The following is a 21,831-nucleotide window of genomic DNA, read 5'->3' on the forward strand; positions in this document are numbered from 1 at the left end:
AGAGACAAAGAGACACCTGCAGTCCTTCCTTCATTGCTTCTGAAGCCCTCCCTGAAGGTGGGTAGTGGGGCACTCGAACCCTGGTCCTTTCCCATGGTAATGTGTGTGTTCAACTAGGTGTGTCACCACCTGGCCCCCACAAAAAGGTTTTCTTTTTTTTGTCATTGTTGTTCTTTTTTTATTATTTATTTTTTATTTAAGAAAGGATAAATTAGCAAAACCATAGGGTAGGAGGGGTACAACTCCACACAATTCCTGCCACCCAATCTCCATATCCCACCCCCTCCCCCGATAGCTTTCCCATTCTCCATCCCTCTGGGAGCATGGACCCAGGGTCATTGAAGGTTGCAGAAGGTGGAAGGTCTGGCTTCTGTCATTGCTTCCCTGCTGAACATGGGCGTTGACTGGTCGGTCCATACTCCCAGTCTGCCTCTCTCTTTCCCTAGTAGGGTGGGTCTCTGGGGAAGCAGAGCTCCATGGCACATTGGTGGGGTCTTCAGTCCAGGGAAGCCTGGCCAGCATCCTGATGGCATCTGGAACCTGGTGGCTGAAAAGAGAGTTAATGTACAAAGCCAAACAAATTGTTGAGCAATCATGGACCCAAAGGTTGGAATAGTGGAGACGAAGTGTTGGGGGGGGATACTCACTGCAAACTCTAGTATACTTCTGCTTTCAGGTATATATTTTGCACTAGTTTATGGATACGTGTGAACATATGCTCTCTCTCACAGAACCTGGTCTATATCTAGGTTTTGGGACTTTGTTAGAAAGTGATCCACCTGGGATGGAATTAGAGAATACTATGAAAGGAAAGGTCTCACCTGAGTGATGAAGCTGAAGGGTTGTCCTTCCACACCTGAAGTCTCTGGACACAGTTTGAGCTGAAGCATGTTGAGGTGGCAATCATTGCGTTGATTAGGTTGCGATTGGCAGATGCAATATTATTTGATATGGATTGGGAGAGGCATGTGGGAAAGTGGGCCCCACTCTAAGATTCCAGGACTGGGGGAAATATAGGCTCTATAGTGGAGATGTGAGGTTCCTGCTGTCTTAGGGTTCAAAAAGACAATGGATAGTTAATGTCATCATCACATTATTTGGTAATTGGGTTAACTTTGAAAAGTCCTTTTGTTAGTTTGCTGTATAGTACCCAGTATCTTGTATATAGCTGTGCCACTGGTTGCTTCTCAAAAAGGTTTTTTTTTCCTGGAAGCACCAAAGGCCACAGATTCAATCCCCAGTACCACCATAAGCCAAAGTTGAGCTGTGAACTGGTAAAATAAATAAATAAATAATAAAAAATAGAGTTACTCAAGAATTGCCCTTTGGTTGACAATGTCAAGCTTTCTAGAAAGCAGACCACTGTTTGGAGAAGCCTTTCTTTGGACCTTGCTTTGCATGGAGACTTAAATTATATCCACATCAGTTCTCAGTAAAGATACTTAGATATAGAGCCCCAGCTACCCTCTGTGAACTTCTCCAATAAATAAAAATGAACCAATGAACTCTGGAAACCAGCCCCCCCTTGGGAGAAAGAAGAGCAAAGAAATAAAAGACTAAAAACAGATTGTTGTTAACAACTGTTCTCCACCTCCTAAAATGAGAACTTCCAAGCTCTGTTTAAATCTGAAATTTCTGATTCTGTCTCAGGGGTGAGAGAGGTCCCCCACAAAGCTTCACCAGTACAACAGGACCTGCCCGAGGGTCAGCTGCACCTGGAAGTCTTCTTTTTTTTAATATTTTATTTATTTATTCATGAGAAAGATAGGAGGAGAGAGAAAGAACCAGATATCCTCTGGTACATGTGCTGCCGGGGATTGAACTCGGGACCTCATGCTTGAGAGTCCAATGCTTTATCCATTGCACCACCTCCTGGACCGCGTGTCTTCTGCTTAATTTATCTTACCAGAAGACCCAACTCATCCCAGAGAATCAGAAAAGCATTTCTCAACCCCAACTTGTCTGCAGTGCTTCGGGGCTCCAGGGATACTCTCTCCTTGCAGTCTGGTTCCTTCTAAACAGGTTGCAAAATGAAGAAGTGAGCTGCATTCTGATAAAGAACTAATGCCCAGCTTGGCCCGGCTGGTCAGAGATCCCCGTTGTCATTCCAGAGCAATTTGTAAAGGACTGGAAGACTTTAAAAGGGAAATGCACCAGTGACCTGGGCCAATAATATTCTCTTAGTCACAGTTGACTTTTCTTCACAGATCCACTTCCCCCAGCATCCTACCATTGTATGGGGAATGAGAAAGGGGCTGGGAATCTACTTTTCTCCTTCCTGCAAATGCTCTCACACCTGAATTTATGCCTCCAAGGATGAAAGAAGTAACTGACAACCACAGGCAGATTTGAATGCTTCAAAGAACCCAAAGTCTGAGCTTCCCCATGGCTCACAGACTGGTGCATCTGGCTGAAATAGCTGCTCCTTAGTCATAGTCTACCAGTTTTTGCAGACATACAGAAAAGGGTCTGAGTGTTTTGGGCTTAAACCTAGTAAGAGAGATGGGGAATAGATGCTTAGGGAAACCAGCCACAGTGGGGAACCAGCCACACTGATGACAGGCCCTGACAGAAATGGTTCTAATCCTCAGCAACTCTTTGAGCCTCTGTTCCCTATAAAATGGGAATAGCTACCCTTCACCTCAGAGTGTAATGAGATCTAAGGAAGCCTCTTTCCTAATAGAATGTCTACGAGGTTGATGCTCCTAAATAAATGTCAGCAAAGCAAACCCCAGCCCCATCCTGCCACTGCTGCACAAAGCAGTCAGCAAGCCTGGCCAAGTCACCAGGAGAGGAAGTGGTGTGCCAGCTGGCTTTGGGGTTTCTGAACTGTCAAGGACATGCTTTTGTGGGTGTCATGGTGGGCTGAGTGGCTGTGCTCCCTGACCACAGCCCAGCTGTTCCCTCCCACAGTTCTCATGGCTGCCCCAGCCAGCAAAGCACTGTCAAAGCCTCCTGGAAAAATTCACTGTCTGGTCATTGTATATGCCAGTATCTAAATTCACACAGCAACAATGAAGGAATGTGCTATTTCCCTCCTACTCCTGAGGCTGATTGTTTGTTTAATTTAAAAAAAAAAGCTATAATTTTGCCTCGATGATGGTCCTTCTCATTAGACAGCAAATCACTGGGCTGTGGAAAAGAAGGCCAAAGAGAAACATAATGAATCAATTAGATCCTCTTTTCTCAAGATGTACACAGGCTCTGGGGTTTTTAACATGTGTACAGAGTATCAAATATGGAAAAGGTGACCTTTCTCAGTATGGCTTTAGAGATTGCTCTGTGCACTGCCCTTGCTGCCTCTGTGATGGTTAATCTGATTACCATTCACCCTCTCCCCTTCCAACCTCCTGCTGGTGACTCTTCAGGCTTTGTAGGGAGAAGACCACCTCTGACACTGTGGCATGCCTCTAGCTCCCAACCTTTTAGTTTGTTGGTTGGTTGGTTTTGTTTGTTTTTGTTTTGCATAAAGACAGATATTAGGTGGGAAGAAAGAGATAAAGAGGAGGGGGAATGAAAAACCTGCAGCACTGCCTCACCACTCATGAAGCTTCCCCACTGCATTTAGGGACCAGAGACCAGAACCCCATCTGTCTACATGGAAATGTGTACACTCAACTGGGTACACTACCACCTGACTCCTGAGTGCCCACCTTTGTGAAGCATGTGGGTCCTCTCTCAGCCTGTACTCCCAATATACTTTTAAGCTTTTGATAGCATAGTGCCAAGATTAATAGACTTTTCTAGTTTCTCTTCTTTTGTCTCCAAATCAACTTCCATTGACCCACCCGGAATGCAGCTTCATTGACATTTTTCCTTCTGCACAATAAACTTCATTGGTTCCCTATTACTCATTATATAATCAGGTTCACCTCAATATAGCCTTAGATTCTCCTGTATCACTTATCTCGTCTCTGGCACATACTTTCTTTCTTTCTTAAATTATCTTTATTTATTTATTCGATAGAGACAGCCAGAAATTGAGAGGAGTGGCACACACTTTCCAACTAGACTTTGTCACTCTTCCTTGAAACAACCCCCTTCACCTTTTACCATCTCCAGGCCTTTATTTATATGATTCTCCTCCCTGACATACATCCTCTCCCTCCTTCCCTATGATCCACACACTAAATCAAATACATCTCAAGTGACATATCTTCCATAAAGGCTTTCCTGGTCCTTCCAACCAGCAATAAATCAGCTGTCTTTTGAATCTCATGACATCGTTTTGGCACTTCCTTCTGCCTCTTGTTCCCCCTCCCTTGCAGTGTCCATTCTAAAATGTCTGTGGGTATTTATGAGCCTAGTCAGGTTGGAAAGAAAGGCCCAGAGACTGGGCATAAAGCTGCATTGTGCAGGCACCATTTTGACTGGAATTACAAGTGGAGGAGGGCTGATGAGATGGGAAAGAAAACTGCTAGGGTGTACGTACACACACACACACACACACACCCTAACCACTGCAACCTATTAAACAATGTTTTTACTTTCTGTGTCTCAGAACAGGTCCTTTTTTCTTTTCTTCTTCTTTTTTTTTTTGTTTGCCTCCAGGGTTATCACTGGGGCTCAGTGCCTGCACTAATGTATCCACTGATTCTGGAGGCCATTTTTTCCATTTTGTTGCCCTTGTTTTTGTTGTTGTTATTGCTGTTGTTAGATAGGACAGAAATAAATTGAGAGAGAAGGGGAGACAGAGAGAAGGAGAGAAAGATAGACACCTGCAAACCTGCTTCACTACTTGTGAAGCAACTCCCCTGCAGGTGGGGAGCCAGGGACTCAAACCAGAATCCTTATTCTGGTCCTTGTGCTTCATGCCATGTGCACTTAAGAGGCTGTGCTACCACCCGGCCCCCAGCTCTTTCTTTAATAGATTTCTATATGAGAGCTGAGGAGGTAGCATACTGGCAGTGCATAGGACTTGCATGTGAGAGGTCCCAGGTTCAGTCCCCAGAACCATAGCCAAAGCAGAGTAATGCTCTGCTAAATAATAATAATAAAAATAAATACATTTTAAATTAATTAATTTATTTATTTATCCCCTTTTGTTGTCTTTGCTGTTTTATTGTTGTAGTTATTATTGATGTCGTTGTTGTTGGATAGGACAGAGAGAAATGGAGAGAGGAGGGGAAGACAGAGGGGGAGAGAAAGATAGACACCTGCAGACCTGCTTCACCGCCTGTGAAGCGACTCCCCTGCAGGTGGGGAGCTGGGGGCTCAAACCGGCATCTTTACACCGGTCCTTGGACTTCGCACCACATGCGCTTTACCCACTGTGCTACCCCCTGACTCCCAAATAAATACATTTTAAAAATAAATTTTAAAAATCCCCTCCTGCTTCTCCTTCCTCTCTTCCCGAATCTCTTGATTTTTCTCTGTCATATCTGACAACAATAACAGCAATAACAGTAACAACAACAAAGGCAACAAAATGGAAAAAATGGCCTCCAGGAGCAGTGGATTCGTAGTACAGGCACCGAGCCCCAGCAATAATCCTGGAGGAAGAGAGAGAGAGAGAGAGAGAGAGAATTTATCCAGAAGAATGTAATAGAGTGGCATCCAACCCAAAGAGACAGCACCCTGGACCAGGACCATTTCATATCATGAAAGAGCCATTTCATATCATGTAGTCAGATCTCAACAGGAAGCCACTTTCTGCAAATTCACTCTTGACCCAGCAGAGTGACAGCACAGGGCTTCTTACCTGGGAATTCATGCTTCCCCTGTACTACCTGTGGCCATCCCAGGAGACCCTCCTTGTCTTGCTGGATCCCATCTGACCCTGACACTCGCCCTTCCCTGCAAGGTAGGAATCAGCTGAAGATTTGTACAAAGTACATGCAAGGGAACTCACCAAAAACTCCAAAAAATGAAAGAAAAAGAGAGGAAGATAAGAGTGGCTCAGAGGGGACAGAAACTCCAGCTCTGTGCACAGATATGAGGCCAGATTTTAACCTCTCCCTTGGCAGCCCTGTGCATTGTACAAAAGAAAAACTAAGACATTACTTGTGTTGTATTAGCTGTTCACCTCCACAGCAAGGTCTATTAAAAGTTTTTCTTTTTATTTCATTTCATTTTTAATTTTTTATTTCATTATTTATTTTTAACCTCGGACTTTAGAGCCTCAGGCATAGTCTCTTTGCATAACCATTATGCTATCTACCCCCCCCCTTTCTTTTTTTTTTTTTTTTTAACTCATCAACTTATTTCCTGTTCAGATATTTGAGGAAGTCAGATGCTTTGCAGCAAAGAAAGACAGGCCTTTCCTGGGAGCTTTATAGTAGGGATGTTTCTTAGTTGTTGGCTGTAGGCCTGTGCATTTGTTAATTTGCACCCTTTAGCTTGGAGTGCTTATGTGTGCATGGCCACTGCCAACTCGGGTTGTGGGTTCCAACTCAATCAAGTACTTAATGAGCAGCATTAATATGCGTTGAACTGTCTCCTCCCGGAGCCTAAGCTCATCAGAGTAAGTGGCTGCCTGCAGCCTCCACAGCGGTGCTAGGGCTAAGAATTGTCTGTCTTCACCCGGACTGCTAGTCCACCCAGATGGGAAAACCCCTCAGGGTACTTTTCAAAGGCTTCATTTTGGAATAAGATGTTTCTGGATATAATAGACCTTTTGAAAATGCCAAAGGGGTTGCACTTGGATTTGGATGCTCTGGGGCTTAGCAGTGCAGAGTCCTGTGGGCTGTCTATTGATGCTCTGTAGGAAGACAATGATGATCCCAGGCCGTCCATTTGTTCTGGTTCCTGCCCTCCTGGTGCTTGTAGTCCACAGAGAAGGCAACAGACAGTATGGAAGGGTCACCCTCAAGAGTGCATGACTACTGAGAACAGTGGTCGGAAGGAAAAGCCTGGGGTTCAAGGAGACCTGCTTCCTAAGGAGATGCTTTGTGACTGAGCTATGAAAGAGAGGAATAGGGAGGACATTACTGTTCACTATCAGGGCTGCCACACACCCTCTAGCACAAACCCTGTATTTCTAAGTGAGGAAGTCGAGGGCCCCCGCAGGGCTAAATATCTTGCCTAAGGACAGAGCTAATTCTAGAAGCCAGAGAGATGATACTCAATTCCTTCCTGCTCCATCACATGGATTTTATTTATATCCCAGCCATAGATTACTTCAATGCACTTGGCCAATAAAGCGAAGACTATTGAGTTAAAACCACATCCCTCAAGGCCACAAGCATAAATAAGGATCGTGTTTTCCTGTAGATGATACCTTTTTCATTCTGCAAATCCAACAACAATCCATTGGCTTCCTCCCACAACTCAGAAAGTCCTAACCGTGTCCGATGCTCGGGAAATCTCTCTAAACGTGTGACTGCAATGCTAATTTGGTTGTGAGCTTTATGCTCAGGCTAATTTAAAACCCGAGCTGGGGTTTCAGATTTTCACGAGGCGAGATTGGGTAGCTCTCTGCTATCTCACCGTTTGTGTCTGTCCCCATGTCCAGGAAACTCGGGGGATTCGTCGCTGCAGAGGAGAGCATTCTTTTGAAAAACCCGTGAGAAATCCCGTGTGTGGGGGGAGTGTGTGTGGTGTGGGTGTGTTTGTGTGCGTATGTACCCGTGTTGAGGCGAGATGGTCGCCTTTTCACCTCGGACACGCCGGAGTTGTGTCTTACAGCACGCAAGAAGGTTTTCACGTCCTGCACATTTAATACATATGAGTTAATTGTTTATAAAAAAAACCTTTAAAAACATTAATAGCATCACAAAAGAACAAAGGTGCATCCCTGCAGGGCTCAGCCGCTCAGCCGTTCGTCCCCCGGGAAGTGACTGTACTCCTTGACACCTTCTAGAGCAGGGTTGCCCCTCTAGACCACCACCCCCCCCACCAGGCCAAACGCGTTCAGTCCGCTGCAGCCCAGGAAAAAAGTTGCAGACGCCTTGGAGGGGGGTCGTGGCACTTGCCACGCGCCTCCCCCCGACCCGTGCGCGCAGGACGTCTGGGTTGTCCAGCGTGCCCCCTTCTCAGTCACCCAGAGGTGCTACTGGGGGGTGGGGAGGGCCCCCCTCCGGCCTGTCCCCTCCACCTCCCCGCCCGTGCCTGGGGCGCTCCAGCCGCCCCCTCCCCTGGGCGCGCTCACCCAGCCAGCGAAGCTGCGCCCCCGGCGGGCGGGGGGCGGAGGCCCGGCGAGGGAGGGGCGGGCCACGCGCCGCTCCGCTATAGTCTCCCGAGCGCGGGCCGCTGGGCTGGGCAGCTCTCGCCCTGCGCTCCCGGGCCGGCTGCTCCTGGCGCTCGCGGGCATGCAGCCCGGGAGCAGGCGGCGCGCCCGGGGCCGCTGCTGAGCCGGCCGGGGCGGCCCGGACCTGCGGCGGCCAAGCCCTCCTTCTTGCCTCCCTGGGGCCCGCCCGCGGTGCCCCGGCACCCCGACTTCGCCGCAGCCCCTCCAGCGCCACCCCCAGCGGGCCGCAGGGGCTGATGCAGCCGCCAAGGTAAGCGCGTGGGACGGGCGGAGCGGCTGGGCGGCCCGAGGACCCCGCTCTGCTTGCCCCGCTCCCCAGCCCGGTCTCGACCGCCCTTCAGTTTTGCCGCGCCACGATCGCTTTCAGCTCTTTGCAGCGGTAAAGTTTCTGCCGTCTCTTTATTTCTTCTTCTTCTTCTTCTTCTTCTTCTTCTTCTTCTTCTTCTTCTTCTTCTTCTTCTTCTTCTTCTTCTTCTTCTTCTTCTTCTTCTTCTTCTTCTTCTTCTTCTTCTTCTTCTTCTTCTTCTTCTTCTTCTTTCTCCTTCTCCTTCTCCTTCTCCTTTTTTCTTTTCTTCCATTCCCAGAAATGCGCTTCCCGGGCACGTGGCTGTCGGACTTCGCGTCTCCCCATCAATACCCGTACTACATTCACCTTTCTCTGGGGCCACCTCCTCCCGGGCCACTGTTCCCCACTCCAATGCGGAGCCCTCCCGGAGCTGGGATGGAGCGGGCCATCGGGCTGTCCCGCCCTGTGCTCCCCTGCCCGGGATGGTGACATTGCGCTCCGTGTAAGGTCAGGTCCGAGCGCCTTTTGCGGGGGTAGGGGGACTGCACCCAGTGCGGGAAAGTGCGGGACTTGCCTTGGGTGCCAAGGCATAGGATTCCCGGGCAGCCCCCGCATGCCCAAGTGCACTGGCAGGGCTGGCGCGCCGGGGGCGCACGGGGTTGGGCTGGGGCCACAAACCTGGCAAGGGAGACAGGTGCATGGGGAGAGTGGGGGTCGCCGGCAGGGGGGTGGACTCTTGGAAGCCGTTCTTGATCACATCGGATTAATGCAATTGCATTAAATTGCCCCCGAGGTAGAATCAGTTTCGCCCAAATTGAGCTTTTAATGGGTGCCTGCGAGCTGCTATTTTGTGGTGTGGTTTCTGAAGGCGTTGGGTTATGTTTACTTTATAAACCGGGTGTCTGGCGGCCGTATTCGGGGGGAATCGCGCCATCTAGCGGGATGGATGAGCAGCGCGCTCCCTCTAAGCCCCGAAGTTGGGTGCCCTCCAAGTGGGGACTCCCAGCGGGGTAGAGGTGGGGCGGGAGGTGGCCGGCGCGTTTCGAACACAAGGGTCTTGAGATGGCGACCGACCCTCGGAACACGCCACTCAGTGCAGGCCGCACTGAGATAGACTGGTACCTATAGGTGCTCTGTCACCTCCATCAGGCTCTAGGGGCTCTGGCAAATATACAACAGGAGGGCTTGGTAGGCTGTGCTTCAAGCACAAGGCAGGGTTCTCCACCTACCCTGCCTTGTGCTTGAAGCGCAGAAATCTGCAAATACGTATATGCGGTTACCACCCTAGTCCCTGCCCTGCACTTTGCAGACTGGTGATTGGACCCACTAGCAAGCACGGTGTGGTGTAATCCGAAATCACCATTTCATACACAATGAGAGCGGTTTCCTGCTGCTTCATAGCTGCAGCCAGTGAAAAGCAAACAAGTCTCCTTTTCTAAGGGCCATGGCTTCCAGTTAACACCTGCACCCCAGTTTGCTTGATGGGAGCCCAGAGACAAAGGCTCTGGGTGGGGCACTCACACATCCCTGCTGCAGGCTCCACATCCTCTGAGGGTGGGTTTTGCTGCCACCTTCCAGACCAGCTCCTGTTAACAGAGCTCACCCTCCTCAGAGGGGCTGGATAGCTCCAGACTGCAGTGAGGGGAGACTGCCCTCCTGAGGTGCTCTGAGCCTGGGGTTGATACAAGAGGCCCTAGCCTCACTTTTCTGTCACCCCCGTCATGTTCCACCCAGGTGACACACAGGTGCTGGCACTGGGAAGAGACATGTATAATGGAGGGTGGTGCCCAGGCCCCAGACAGCTTCTGCATTTGCAGGTACTTATTTAAACTTGGGACCAAAGGATTTTTTCTCAAAAAAGATACATATTTTTATTAAGGCAATTTTAGTTTATGAGGCTGAATACTTTAGGGGTACAATTTCACACTTCTTCATGCCTTGCCATGTCCACCACCAACATACCAACCACCCCAAGTGTCTGGGACCCCTCCACCCTAACAGCTCTGTGAGGATGATCTCAGTTCTGTGGTCAAACGCAGAGGGTTTGCTTTGGTTTGACTTTGTTTCTTTACAATCCACATATGACTGAAATAGAAAGATCATCTCATAATTCTTGTTCTTTTGGGCTGTTCCACTTAGCACTATCCCCTCTTCATCCTCTTTTCTCACAGCTGAGTCATATTCTGGTATGTGCATAGACCACATCTTCTCAACCCACTCCCCTAGCCTTGGACACTGAGGTTTCTTTTCCTGTCTGAGCTACTGCAAGCAGTGCTGCTGTGAGCAGGTGCATGCATCTTTTCTCTGAACACTTATGTTCTCTGGAAAGATACCTAGGAGTGGGATTGCTGGATCATATGACAAAGTTTGGTTTTTTTCCTCCAATATTTATTCCCTTTTGTTGCCCTTGTTTTATTGTTGTCGTCCTTGTTTGGTAGGACAGAGAGAAATGGAGAGAGGAGGGGAAGACAGAGAGGAGAGAAAGATAGACACCTGCAGACCTGCTTCAGCACTTGTGAAGTGACTCCCCTGCAGGTAGGGAGCCAGGTGCTTGAACAGGGATCCTAATGCTGGTCCTTGCACTTTGTGCCACCTGCCCTTAACCCACTGCACTACCGCCTGACTCCCAGTTTGTTTGTTTTTTAAGTTACTGAGGATCCTCCATACCATTTTCCACAAAGGCTGGATCAGTTAACATTCCCACCAACAGTACATGAGGGTTCCTCTTACTCCACCAGCATGTCTTGTATCAAAGAATCTAGTCACTTATTCAGGGAGCTTTCACTTAGAAATATGTCTGCTTTCTCCATAGAAACTTCTCCCATTGAATCTCCCTGACTACCCCTGCCCTTCCTCCCCCACATTGTAATTTCCATAGAATGGAAGCATGAGAAGCTCCTACTTGACTCTCTTTAACCACCAAGTATGGGTTCAAATACAGGAAATGTTAAATCAAGAGATGCCAAATAAAGTGAGAAGCCTCAAGGCATCCCTGACACTAGGACAAGGAGTTTGTCAAGCCATGCTCACAGTGATGCTTGAAGCTTCCAGGAAGTTCACAGGAACAAGTTCTTCTATGTGACCCCCACAGACAAGGTGAAGGTGAAGGGATGTTTCCAGGGTTCTGTGGGTTTAAAATGCTTTTTTTCCCTCTACAACCTGGCTACCAAGTGAGTTAGGCTCCGACCTTGGCTTTTACCAAGTATGGTCCCCAAATTTGGTCACGTCTTAGGAGGCATGCTCACTCATCTCCTGATAAGTCTCAATAAGGGAAAGAAACTGGGCAGACTGGAATGGAACTGAGCATAAACAGTCAGGGATTATAGGAAACCAGCACAGAGCAACTGGAATGTGATGGTGGAAAGGGGCACTCCTCAAGGGTCATTGTTCTAGAATTTGACTTATAAATCCCAGAGGTGAATTCAAATCACTTGCAAGTGCCTCTGGCATTCCTATGGCTCTTTAGGAGACTGGCTTTGCCTTCCAAGCAACATGAACTCAACAGACTTAACTAAATTCACTTGAACCTGAAAAGGGAGGTACCACGAGTCTGGTGCTCAGCCCTATTCAGATGACAGACTCTTATTCTGACGTGCTCCATTTCAGCCTCCTTTCCCTTGGCAGTGAAGTCAAGAAGAAACTATGAAGAGGGCAGTGGGAATGAGTAAGGCTCGCCACACCTTGGGTGCTCAATGTCAAGAAGAAGTCAGTTTCTTCAATGACACATGAGCATCTTTTAAAAGGATGCCCAAGGGGTCAGTCTGTGGTACCCCCAGTAGAGTGCACACATTACAATGTGCAAGAAGGCAGCTTCAAGCCCTTGTTCTGTCCTGTGAGGGGGAAGGGAGTTTTCACAAGTGGTAAAGCAGTTTTGCAGATGTCTTCTTCCTCTCTCCCTATCTTCCCCTCCCTTTTCAATTTCTTTTCTTTTTCCTCCAGGGTTATCACTAGGGCTAGGTGCCAGCACTGTGAATCCACTGTTCCTAGTGTCCTTTTTTTTTTTTCCATTGTATTGGGTAGAGAGAAATTAAGGGGAGGGGAGATAGATAGATAACTGCAGACCTGCTTCACCGCTTGTGAAGTGACACCCCACACACACAGATGGTGAGCCAGGGCCTCGAACTGGGATCCTTGTGTGGGTCCTTGTGCTTCATACTAGGTGCACTTAACCCACTGCACCACTGACACACACACACAAACACACACAAACACACCCGCCCCCGCCTTCCAACTTCTCTGCCCTAACAAAATTTAAAAGAAAAGGGGAACGTAGCTGCTGGGAGTGTTGAGTTTATAGTGCAGGCATGAAGCCCCAATGATAACCCTGGGACTCTGGAGAGAAAAGAAAAAGGAAGGAAAAGAAGGGGGGTGGAAGGGGGAGGGAAGTGAAGGGAAAGGAAGGGAAGGGAAGGGAAGGGAAGGGAAGAAGAATATGCGCCCAGTTTCTTAGCCAAGTCAGGTCCATGAGCAGAAGATTCTGTCAAGAGGTGAGGCTGTTTCCTGAATCTGAAACTTGATGATTCTAAGGGCAGGGGAAGAAGACATTTTGAAATCTGGACATAAATTGACAGAATAAGTGTTAACATAACTTACAGTCCTACTTTAAAAAATTAAAGTCTCTGCTAATTGAGGGACATAACAATGCACTATGCCCATACTCAACTTTTAAAAATTATTATATCCAGATTGCTCCAGTAAAGAATTAAAATGTAGCAAGCAGAAAGTAATTACAAAGTTGCTGGTTGGGTTTACTTCTTGTTTTTCAATAGTTCCTTTAAAATAATACTCCAGGATGGAGAATTTCTAGGAATCAAGGTACTGGATTTGCCTGGAAAGCAGGAAAAAACTTGAAAATGAGATTATGTCAGGTATCTGGAAGAAAAAAAAAACTGACTTAGGTTGTGTGCTTTTATGGGCCAAAGCAGGATCAGTAAGCGGGAGTAAAATTAGCTGTTACCTTGTCTTTTGGCTTCTACTTTGTGTTTTATTGTTTCATTTTGGGTGGAGTTTGAGACCCCAAGGTCTTTGAGCAGCTTGTTCTGGTTGACAGCAGTAAATCTGTTCTGTTTCTGATAACAGCCCTCCTTCAGTCCTCTTAAGGAGACACATTCTGTCTGAGCCCTCAGTAAGAGTTTCAGCACCTCTGCTGTTTTTTCTGTTCACTTTCTTCTTGAGGATGGAAGCAAACATTTTTTCACCCCCTTTAGGGGCTTGGAGGAATGTTCCCCTGGATCACCTCTTTAAATAAATAGGTGGAAACTTACAAACATACAAAGATGTCCCTGAGACAGTCTTCTAAACATACATCAGCTTAATAAACTTTGTCAGCTGCAACACAGAAGTGCTACTTAAAATACTTTAAAGGCTTGTTTATTTCATGAGAGAGACCAGAGAGCTACTCCAACAAATGCAGTGCTGGGGATCAAACCTGGAACCTCTTGCCTGTAAGCTCATGTCCCAGGCCACAGATGCTGTCCTCTAGGAATTCACTTCTTTTTTTTTTAATTTTCTTTTTTTTTTTTTTTGCCTCCAGTGTTATTGCTGGGGCTCGGTGCCTGCACCACAAATCCACTGCTCCTGGAGGCCATTTTTTCCCTATTGTTACCCTGTTTGTTTTTATCGTTGTTGTGGTTATTCTTATCATTGCTATTGATGTTGTTGTTGTTGGATAGGACAGAGAGAAATGGAGAGAGGAGGGGAAGACAGAGGGGGAGAGAAAGATAAACACTTGCAGACCTGCTTAACCTCCTGTGAAGCGACTCCCCTGCAGGTGGGGAGCTGGGGGCTCGAACCAGGATCCTTAACACCAGTCCTTACGCTCTGCACCACATGTGCTTAACCAGCTGCGCTACCGCCCGACCCCCGGAATTCACTTCTATTAGGCTTTATACACTTCCCAAGTGATCTGTATCATGGTATTTCTCTGCCCTCCAAACTATTAAGACTCATAATATCTGGTTGTTTAAGGCACTTTCACAAAGCTTAAGCCTTTTTCTAGCCAAGTCCGAGTCAGTGGTGAGGCATTAAGACCTGGGTTGAGCTTGCTGGGAGACCCTTTTATCAGCTCAAATGCTGGCTCTCACAGAGGCTCACTGAGAAAGCACCTGCTGGGAAAATGCTGGCCATCACAAGGAAATGTGCTGCCAAGGTGCACCATCAGCTCCTGGCACTGGCATGCTTTGGAACTGCTTGCCCTACCAAGAACATGGCGCTTGAACTGCCAAGGGTTTTGCTAACTGCTTCCGGGGACTGCTGTCTCTGAATCCATTTAATTTGACCAAAGGTTCTGTGGGGATCTTATTCTGTGTATGCCCTGGACCACAGGGTCAAGTGAAAAGCAAATAGAACTCCTAATGTGACTTCTCCACTGACCCATGTGATAAACAGCCTCCACGCATCCATTGTTCCCTGTGAACCACTTATTTGAGATGTCCGTGAAGTTTAAGATAAATCATCCTTTTAAAATACTCCATCCTAAAACCTTTGGGTTTTAATTGGCATACATAGTCTTAACTTGGAAATCCCAAAGCACTTCACCCACAGAACCTAGTAAGGATATGCTCCCCAGGCCCCATCTGCACCTCTGCCTCCACCTTCCCATGGGCCCCTCCAGGACCATGAGCAATAAACTTCACATTTTTGGTTTTTCCCGTGGTCTTCTCTGCAGCCTGACTCACTGGTTGGCACCTTGTGTGCTCCATTTTAACAAGGGCTAACTGGACAGGTGCATTGCAGAAGAGCCCAGGGAAATGCAGAGCCACTCCCAGAACCCTAGAAACTAGGGGAGTTTCTTGAAACATTTGGCACTTAGAAAAGAATAGGAATGTTTGAAAGTTTGGCTGTGTGATGTACTCTCCTGTACATTAAATTTAATTTTCTTTAGGGAAAGAAATAGAGTGTAAATAGTAAGTGTTTTGATGCAAGCGCATGTTCTCACATAGGCTCTTATTTATACAGAAAGAAAATACTGAGCTTAAAGATCCATGATGGCATCACCCCCTTCCCCACAGGGCCAGACCTGCTAATAATCTCTCACTGCCAAGTTTAGCAGGTTGGTTGTTTTAAAAAGAAAAGGGAATTATTTAGTTAATGTGGGGGAGACCCCTGCACATCACTCTGATACATGTGGCACTAGAGATTGAAGGAACCTCTCAATGATTGCAAGCCCTGCACTCTACTTCTGAGCAGGTCAGTGAACCCCAGAACAAGGAGTTCCTAGGAGCTTGATTTATGTTGTTATGTATATCAGAGTAGCTAAAAGAGTTTGATATTCAGAATTCAGGATAGCGGTTCCGAAATATTTCCCTTGTTATCTATGTTTTGGACTCTCAGGGTCATTATGATAAATAATCTTGATGCCATCCTCTCCTATGTTGAAAGAATTTCATGTTGTTTATGGTTTTCTGTGCTGAGAGTGTTGGGGAGAAAGGAGGTCCCAAAACTTCAAGGGTCTGATTTCTTTTGTAAATAGGTGCTATTGGCAGGGCCTACTGCCTTTGGCCTTGGTGAAGAAAATGTTAGCCTCTGTTTTCCAAGTCTGGGTCAAGGGATGCTGAAGGTAAATCAGCCCCGAGTCCAGATGCAGCCACCCTCTTTCCATGCCAGTGACCAGTATGTCAGAGGAGAAGCCCATCTGACTTTTGTTTTTTAGCCACTAGGGCATTGCTCCAAGCTCCCCCACCCCCCACTCTCATAGAGGGAAAGAGATAGAGAAGCTGCAGGAGAAAGAAGGCAGCACAGTGTTCCAGTGTGGTGTCCTGAGAACTCGAATCCAGGCTTCCGTCATGGTAAGCAGGTGCTGTACCAGGTAAGCTACCCCCACACACACTGTCTGGCTTTGAATTTAGACTTGTTCAGAAAGGCCTGTAGTCTGAAGGACTGCAGTGAATCAACACTGTAGACAGATTGACCTAAACTTCCTCGTGCAGTATTTACACATTCACCACTCAGAGGTGATTAAGTCCTTGACCTTTAAAAAAAATATAAAAAGAAGGGCCAAGCGGTGGCATACCTGGTTCAATCCCCCAGTCCCCACCTGCAAGGGAAAAGCTCTTGCAAGTGGTGAAGAAGGGCTGCAGGTGTCTCTCTGTCTCTTTCCATTTCTATCACCTCCTTCCCTCTCAATTTCTGGCTGTCTCTATCCAATAAATAAAGATAATTAAAAAATTTAAAAAAGAAAAAGGATCCTGTAACTATTTCCACTTTCTAATTTTTAGGGAGTGGAAGAGATTGTTCAGGGAAATTTTTTCTTTATCTTTCTTTCAGATAGAGGGTGAAAGGCAGAGAGGGAGAGAGAAAAGGAGGGAGATGCCATAGTACTGCTTCACTACTCATGAAGATTTCCATTGCTTGGTGCTCCCACATGGTGGCCAGGGGCTCAAAACCAGGTCCTTTTCTTTTTTTTTAATATTTATTTATTTACTTTTTATTTATTTCCTTTTTGTTGCCCTTGTTTTTTATTGTAGTTGTAATTATTGTTGTTATGTTGTCATTGTTGAATAGGACAGAGAGAAATGGAGAGAGGAGGAGAAGACAGAGAGGGGGAGAGAAAGATAGACACCTGCAAACCTGTTTCACCGTCTATGAAGCAACTCCCCTGCAGGTGGGGAGCCGGGGGCTTAAACTGGGATCCTTACACAGGTCCTTGTGCTCTGCACCATGTGCACTTAACTGCTGTGCTACCGCCCAACTCCCCCCAGGTCCTTTTCTATGGTAAAGTGTGTGCTCTGCTGGGTAGATGAGCTATCTTATAGCCCTCCTCCTCAAGGAAGGTTTTCTTAAAACACTTTTCTATTTTTGTTTCTTGCAAACAATGTATCCCCAGTTCTAGACGTATATCCCCAGTTCTAATGTGTCACCCATCATTATATATATGGGGCATATTGTTTGACTAACAGAAAAAAAAAATAGCAAGCCTTTGGCAAAGATGAGAAGCAGCTATAAGTTGGTGGGAAAAACACCCAAGGCCTGAGCCTCTCTCTGTTGCTCAACTTGTCTGATTCTTGGCCCCCTCATTGATGAAGTGGAGGAGGCTTCACCATCAATAAGTGTAGAAGGCTTGCCACCCTCACCACTCAAACTGCAGTGCCATCACTCTCTCAAAATGACCCCCACTCTTCCCAGACTCCCTTCCCATTTGTCTCTGGAAACCACACATACTTTGTTTCAGGGTCTCAAGAGTTCAAACAATGGTTCTTAGCTACACTATCAAACTAATATTAGCAACTACTCATCAAGAGGTAGCTCTGTGCCAAGCTTCTGTTCTGAGTGGTCTGTTATATTAACTCCTCAGTGTGTTCCTATCTATCCCCACTTTACAGATGAGCTGAGTCTAGAAAGTCTATTCAGATAATGTATAAAGTTTAAGAAATTCTCTCAGACTTCAACATCTTTGATGTCTTTGTTTTGTTCAGGTTTGGGGTTTTTTGTTTGTTTGTTTGTTTCTTTTTGTCTGTTAGATTGTTAGTTCTGGTTTATGTTGGCACTGGGGATTGAACCTGGAACCTCAGAGTGTCAGGCATGTGAGACTTTTGAATAACCCATTATACTACCTCTCTGACCCAGGCTCCAATATCTTTCAAAAAGAGGAATGGGGTGGCAGAGGAGACACATGTAGAATGACACACATGTTCTTTTCCCCACTTCCCATGAGCTAGGGATCTTCTTGATTTCAGTTTTACATTAGCCATTCTAAACTATTTTGAATTTGATGGATAAGATGGCTATCGGTACCTGTTGTTAAATGTCTATGGTATTTGTGCTTGGCACCAAAGTGTTCATTAATCCATAGGCCTTCTACTAGTGGAGACACACACACACACACACACACACACACACACACACACACACACACACACAGACTCACTGTCAGTTCAAACAGTTACCATTTGGTGCATAAATGGTTCCAAGTTGGTTCTTCTCCCAAGAACTTACTGGAATGGAGAGAGGTGAAGGCTGGGTGGTCAGGTCTCCACAACTGAGCTCTGGAATGCCTCGGCATGATTGCCCCAAAGTTGCATTCAAGAGCTTACTTGATGTTTAGAAGGTGTGGTTTTGGGGGGCAGGTGGTAGCACGCTGGGTTAATCGCACATAGTGCAAAGTGCATGGACTGTGCAAGGATCCTGGTTCAAGCTCCTGGCTCCACACCTGCAGGGTGGTCATTTCACAAGCAGGTCTGCAGGTGTCTGTTTCTCTCCCCCTCTTTGTCTTCCCCTCCTCTCTCAATTTCTTTCTGTCCTATCCAACAGCAACAACAAAAAATGGGGGAAAAAAATGTCCACCAGGAGCAGTGGATTCATAGTGCAGGCATCGAGCCCCAGTGATAACCCTGGAGGCAAAAGAAAAAAAAAAAAAAAAAAGGAGGAGGAGTTGTGGTTTCAGGTATACCATGGCATTACTGGGGATTATGACCAAAAAATTTCTTCGGCGTAAGGATCCTGGTTCGAGCCCCCGGCTCCCCACCTGCAAGGGAGTTGCTTCACAGGCGGTGAAGCAGGTCTGCAGGTGTCTTTCTCTCCCCTTCTCTGTCTTCCCCTCCTCTCTCCATTTCTCTCTGTCCTATCTAACTAAACTGTCCTTTCTACCATAAAAAAAAAAAAAAAATTCTTGCTGACACCAAAACATAAAAATGTCACTCTTCAAATAGCATTTCTTACTTGCTCTGCAACACTGTCACCAGGGGAATCCAGAAATATTAACATAGGGAGATAGCACAGTGGCTTATGCAACAGACTTTCATGCCTGTATCTTGGAGAATCTAGGTTTGATCCCAGCATCACCATAAATCAGAACTGGCTGGTGCTCTGGCTAAAAACGTAAAAACATGACCTTAGGGGAAAAAAATATTCCCATTTCCACCTGCAATACACATCATAGCTACCCAGAAACCTATCATCTTGAATCAGAGGTCACAATTGAGCAAGGAGATAAATTGGTTGACTCAGCTATGGTCTCTATACACCGACAGCTTGATAGAGGGTGAGAGAATTTCCCAAGCTATTGATTCTGTGCATATTAGTCAATGAAAGAATTATTAATGTGGGGGGGGGAAGATCATTAGAATGCTGATTCACAGACTCTACCCTTAAAGATTAAGATTCCAGGGCCGGGTGGTAGCACAGCAGGTTAAACATACATAGCTCAAAGCAGGGATCCCAGTCCCCAACTCCCTACCCTCAGGGGAGTCACTTCACAAGCGATGAAGCAGGTCTGTAGGTGTTTGTCTTCCTCTCCCTCCTCTTCCCCCCTCTTACCCCCTCTTTCAATTTCTCTCTGCTCTATCCAACAACAACAACAGCAATAACAACAACAACAACAAGGGCAACAAAAGGAAAAAAATGGCCTCCAGGAGCAGTGGATTCATAGTGCAGGCACTGAACCCCAGCAATAATCCTGGAGGCAAATAAATAAATAAATAAATAAAATTAAAATTAAAGAAGATTCAGATTCAGTTGCTCTGAAGTGGGGCCTGGGCATCTGTATTATCAACAAACACCCACAGGGTTTCTACTTAACCCCCCATAAACTAATCCTTTCTTAAAACCATGGGTGGGGCTCCAAGGTGCCAAAAAGGTAGCAAGTAGACTAAGAACTTTGTCAGCTCTCTTTAGGCCACACTGTAGTGCAAGATAAACTCATTGTTCCTTCTCCCAGGAACTTTCCCTCCCCTCAGCTCCCTGGCACACCCCCACAACTGGAGAACCTCCTACCCACCCTGCACCCCAGGGTGGGCTGGAGGCCCCTGGCACTGGTGTTCTGGGCTTATTGCCAATGAAATGTATTCCTGCTTTACTCCAAGTGAAGTTCTGCTGTCTCTCCTTGACCTTGAGCCTCACTCTGACTTGTATGTTGGAGAATATGGCCTAGAATCGAGCAGGTGGGCTCTCCAGTTTGTCAGCTGGTAACCAGTCATTCCCTCTGCCCCAGTTTCCTCATCTGCACAGAGGTGTGAGTATAGGTTGAAGGAACCCACCTTAGTTCAGTGTCTAGAAATGTACTTAGCCAGCACCTGATTGATGTATGTGCACCAGAAATAGATGTTATTATAGTCGTTCTTACTAAAAATGAATCCTACAAGACACACCACCTCTTCCATGAAGCTCTACCAGCAGTTGAAGATAGGAGGCATTCTATTCATCTCTTTATTTCCCAGGAAGTAGCATACTTTCATCCTGAATATATATTCATTGGCTAATGACTTGGGCCCTGAAACTTAGGCCACTTCATGCATAGAAGCAGGCAGAGCTGGAGTTCTTGCTGTCTCTGACCTGGGAGGCCTTTTGCAGAACATTGCCTTCTGGCAGCCTCCTGCCCCTCCACCATACAAGCACTTCTCCCTAAAGATGGAGAAGGGAAGTGGGAGTTAGAACTCAGTGGTGTGACCTCCAGACCCAAAGCCAGGGGACAGGAAGCAGTAGTCAGGATTGAGAAGGTGGGTGCACCAAAGCCCAGGTCCCAACCTGGGGAAGGAGGTGTGTGTGGCCTCCTTGACAGAGCTGTTGGTCTGAAGTCCACTAGGCTTTGAGTTAAGTGCTGAGTTCTGAAACCTAGCATTTCAAGAATTCCTTCCTCCTGCAGAGAGCTGGGAGTTGCCCATAGCTGGTTGGTTTGGCTACTTTAGATTCCTCAAGGTTAGCCCACTTCCAGATTGTTGTACATGGGGCTGGATTTCTCTAGAGGACCTAAGCTGTGGCATGACCAGATTCCCCACTTCACTGATGTCCAAGTATCTTCATGCATTTCTTCTCTTTCCCAAACTACTGGCTTATGCCTTCAGACTTGGGGCTCCTCCCAAAATGGCGGCTAGTCATCTAGCAGAGATGATGGGAGGGGACCTTGTGGCTACAGAGGGCATTCAGTTGCTGTCTCAGGCTAGTGAAAGTGACAGCCTGTCTCTGGCAGATGATGAAATGGGGCATGGGGTCCAGGTGGTGGCACATCTGGCTAAGCACACAGGTGCTTAGTACTACTAAGCGCAGGGACCCACACAAGGATCCGGATTCAAGCACCCGCTCCCCACCTGTGCTTCACAAGCAGTGAAGCAGGTCTGCAGGTGCCTTTCTTCCTCTTTATCTCCTCCTCTTCTCTCATTTTCTCTGTCCTATCCAAAAAAAAAAAAAAAGAAAGAAAAAAGAAGAGAAAAGAAATGGGGCAAAGCAGTGAAACTGGAAACTGCCCCAAGTCCGCTTTTGGGTCAGAATGGCATAGGGAAGGCTCTCTCTCAGGCATTCTGTTGTGGGCACAATCTTCTCAGGGTCTGGAGGCCAGTGTCCACACACATATACACACACCCCCCAGCCCCAGAAGTTGCAGCAGGGCAGACAGTGGGCTGACTCTCAGGGCTGCCTGGAAGTTCCA

General features: G+C 46.9%; 1 protein-coding gene across 1 annotated transcript in view; it reads left to right on the forward strand.

Annotated features, from left to right (window-relative positions):
• The first annotated feature begins 8,262 nt into the window (after positions 1-8,262).
• RGMA (repulsive guidance molecule BMP co-receptor a) overlaps positions 8,263-21,831 on the forward strand; it is a 33,802-nt gene continuing 20,233 nt past the window's right edge. Inside the window, exon 1 of the mRNA XM_060179347.1 lies at positions 8,263-8,438. Within this exon, the coding sequence (XP_060035330.1) occupies positions 8,425-8,438 (14 nt within the window). The 5' untranslated portion in view covers positions 8,263-8,424. The remainder of the gene's footprint in view (positions 8,439-21,831) is intronic.

This window comes from Erinaceus europaeus, chromosome 20 (genome assembly GCF_950295315.1).
Source record: "Erinaceus europaeus chromosome 20, mEriEur2.1, whole genome shotgun sequence".
Classification (NCBI taxonomy): Eukaryota; Metazoa; Chordata; class Mammalia; order Eulipotyphla; family Erinaceidae; genus Erinaceus; species Erinaceus europaeus.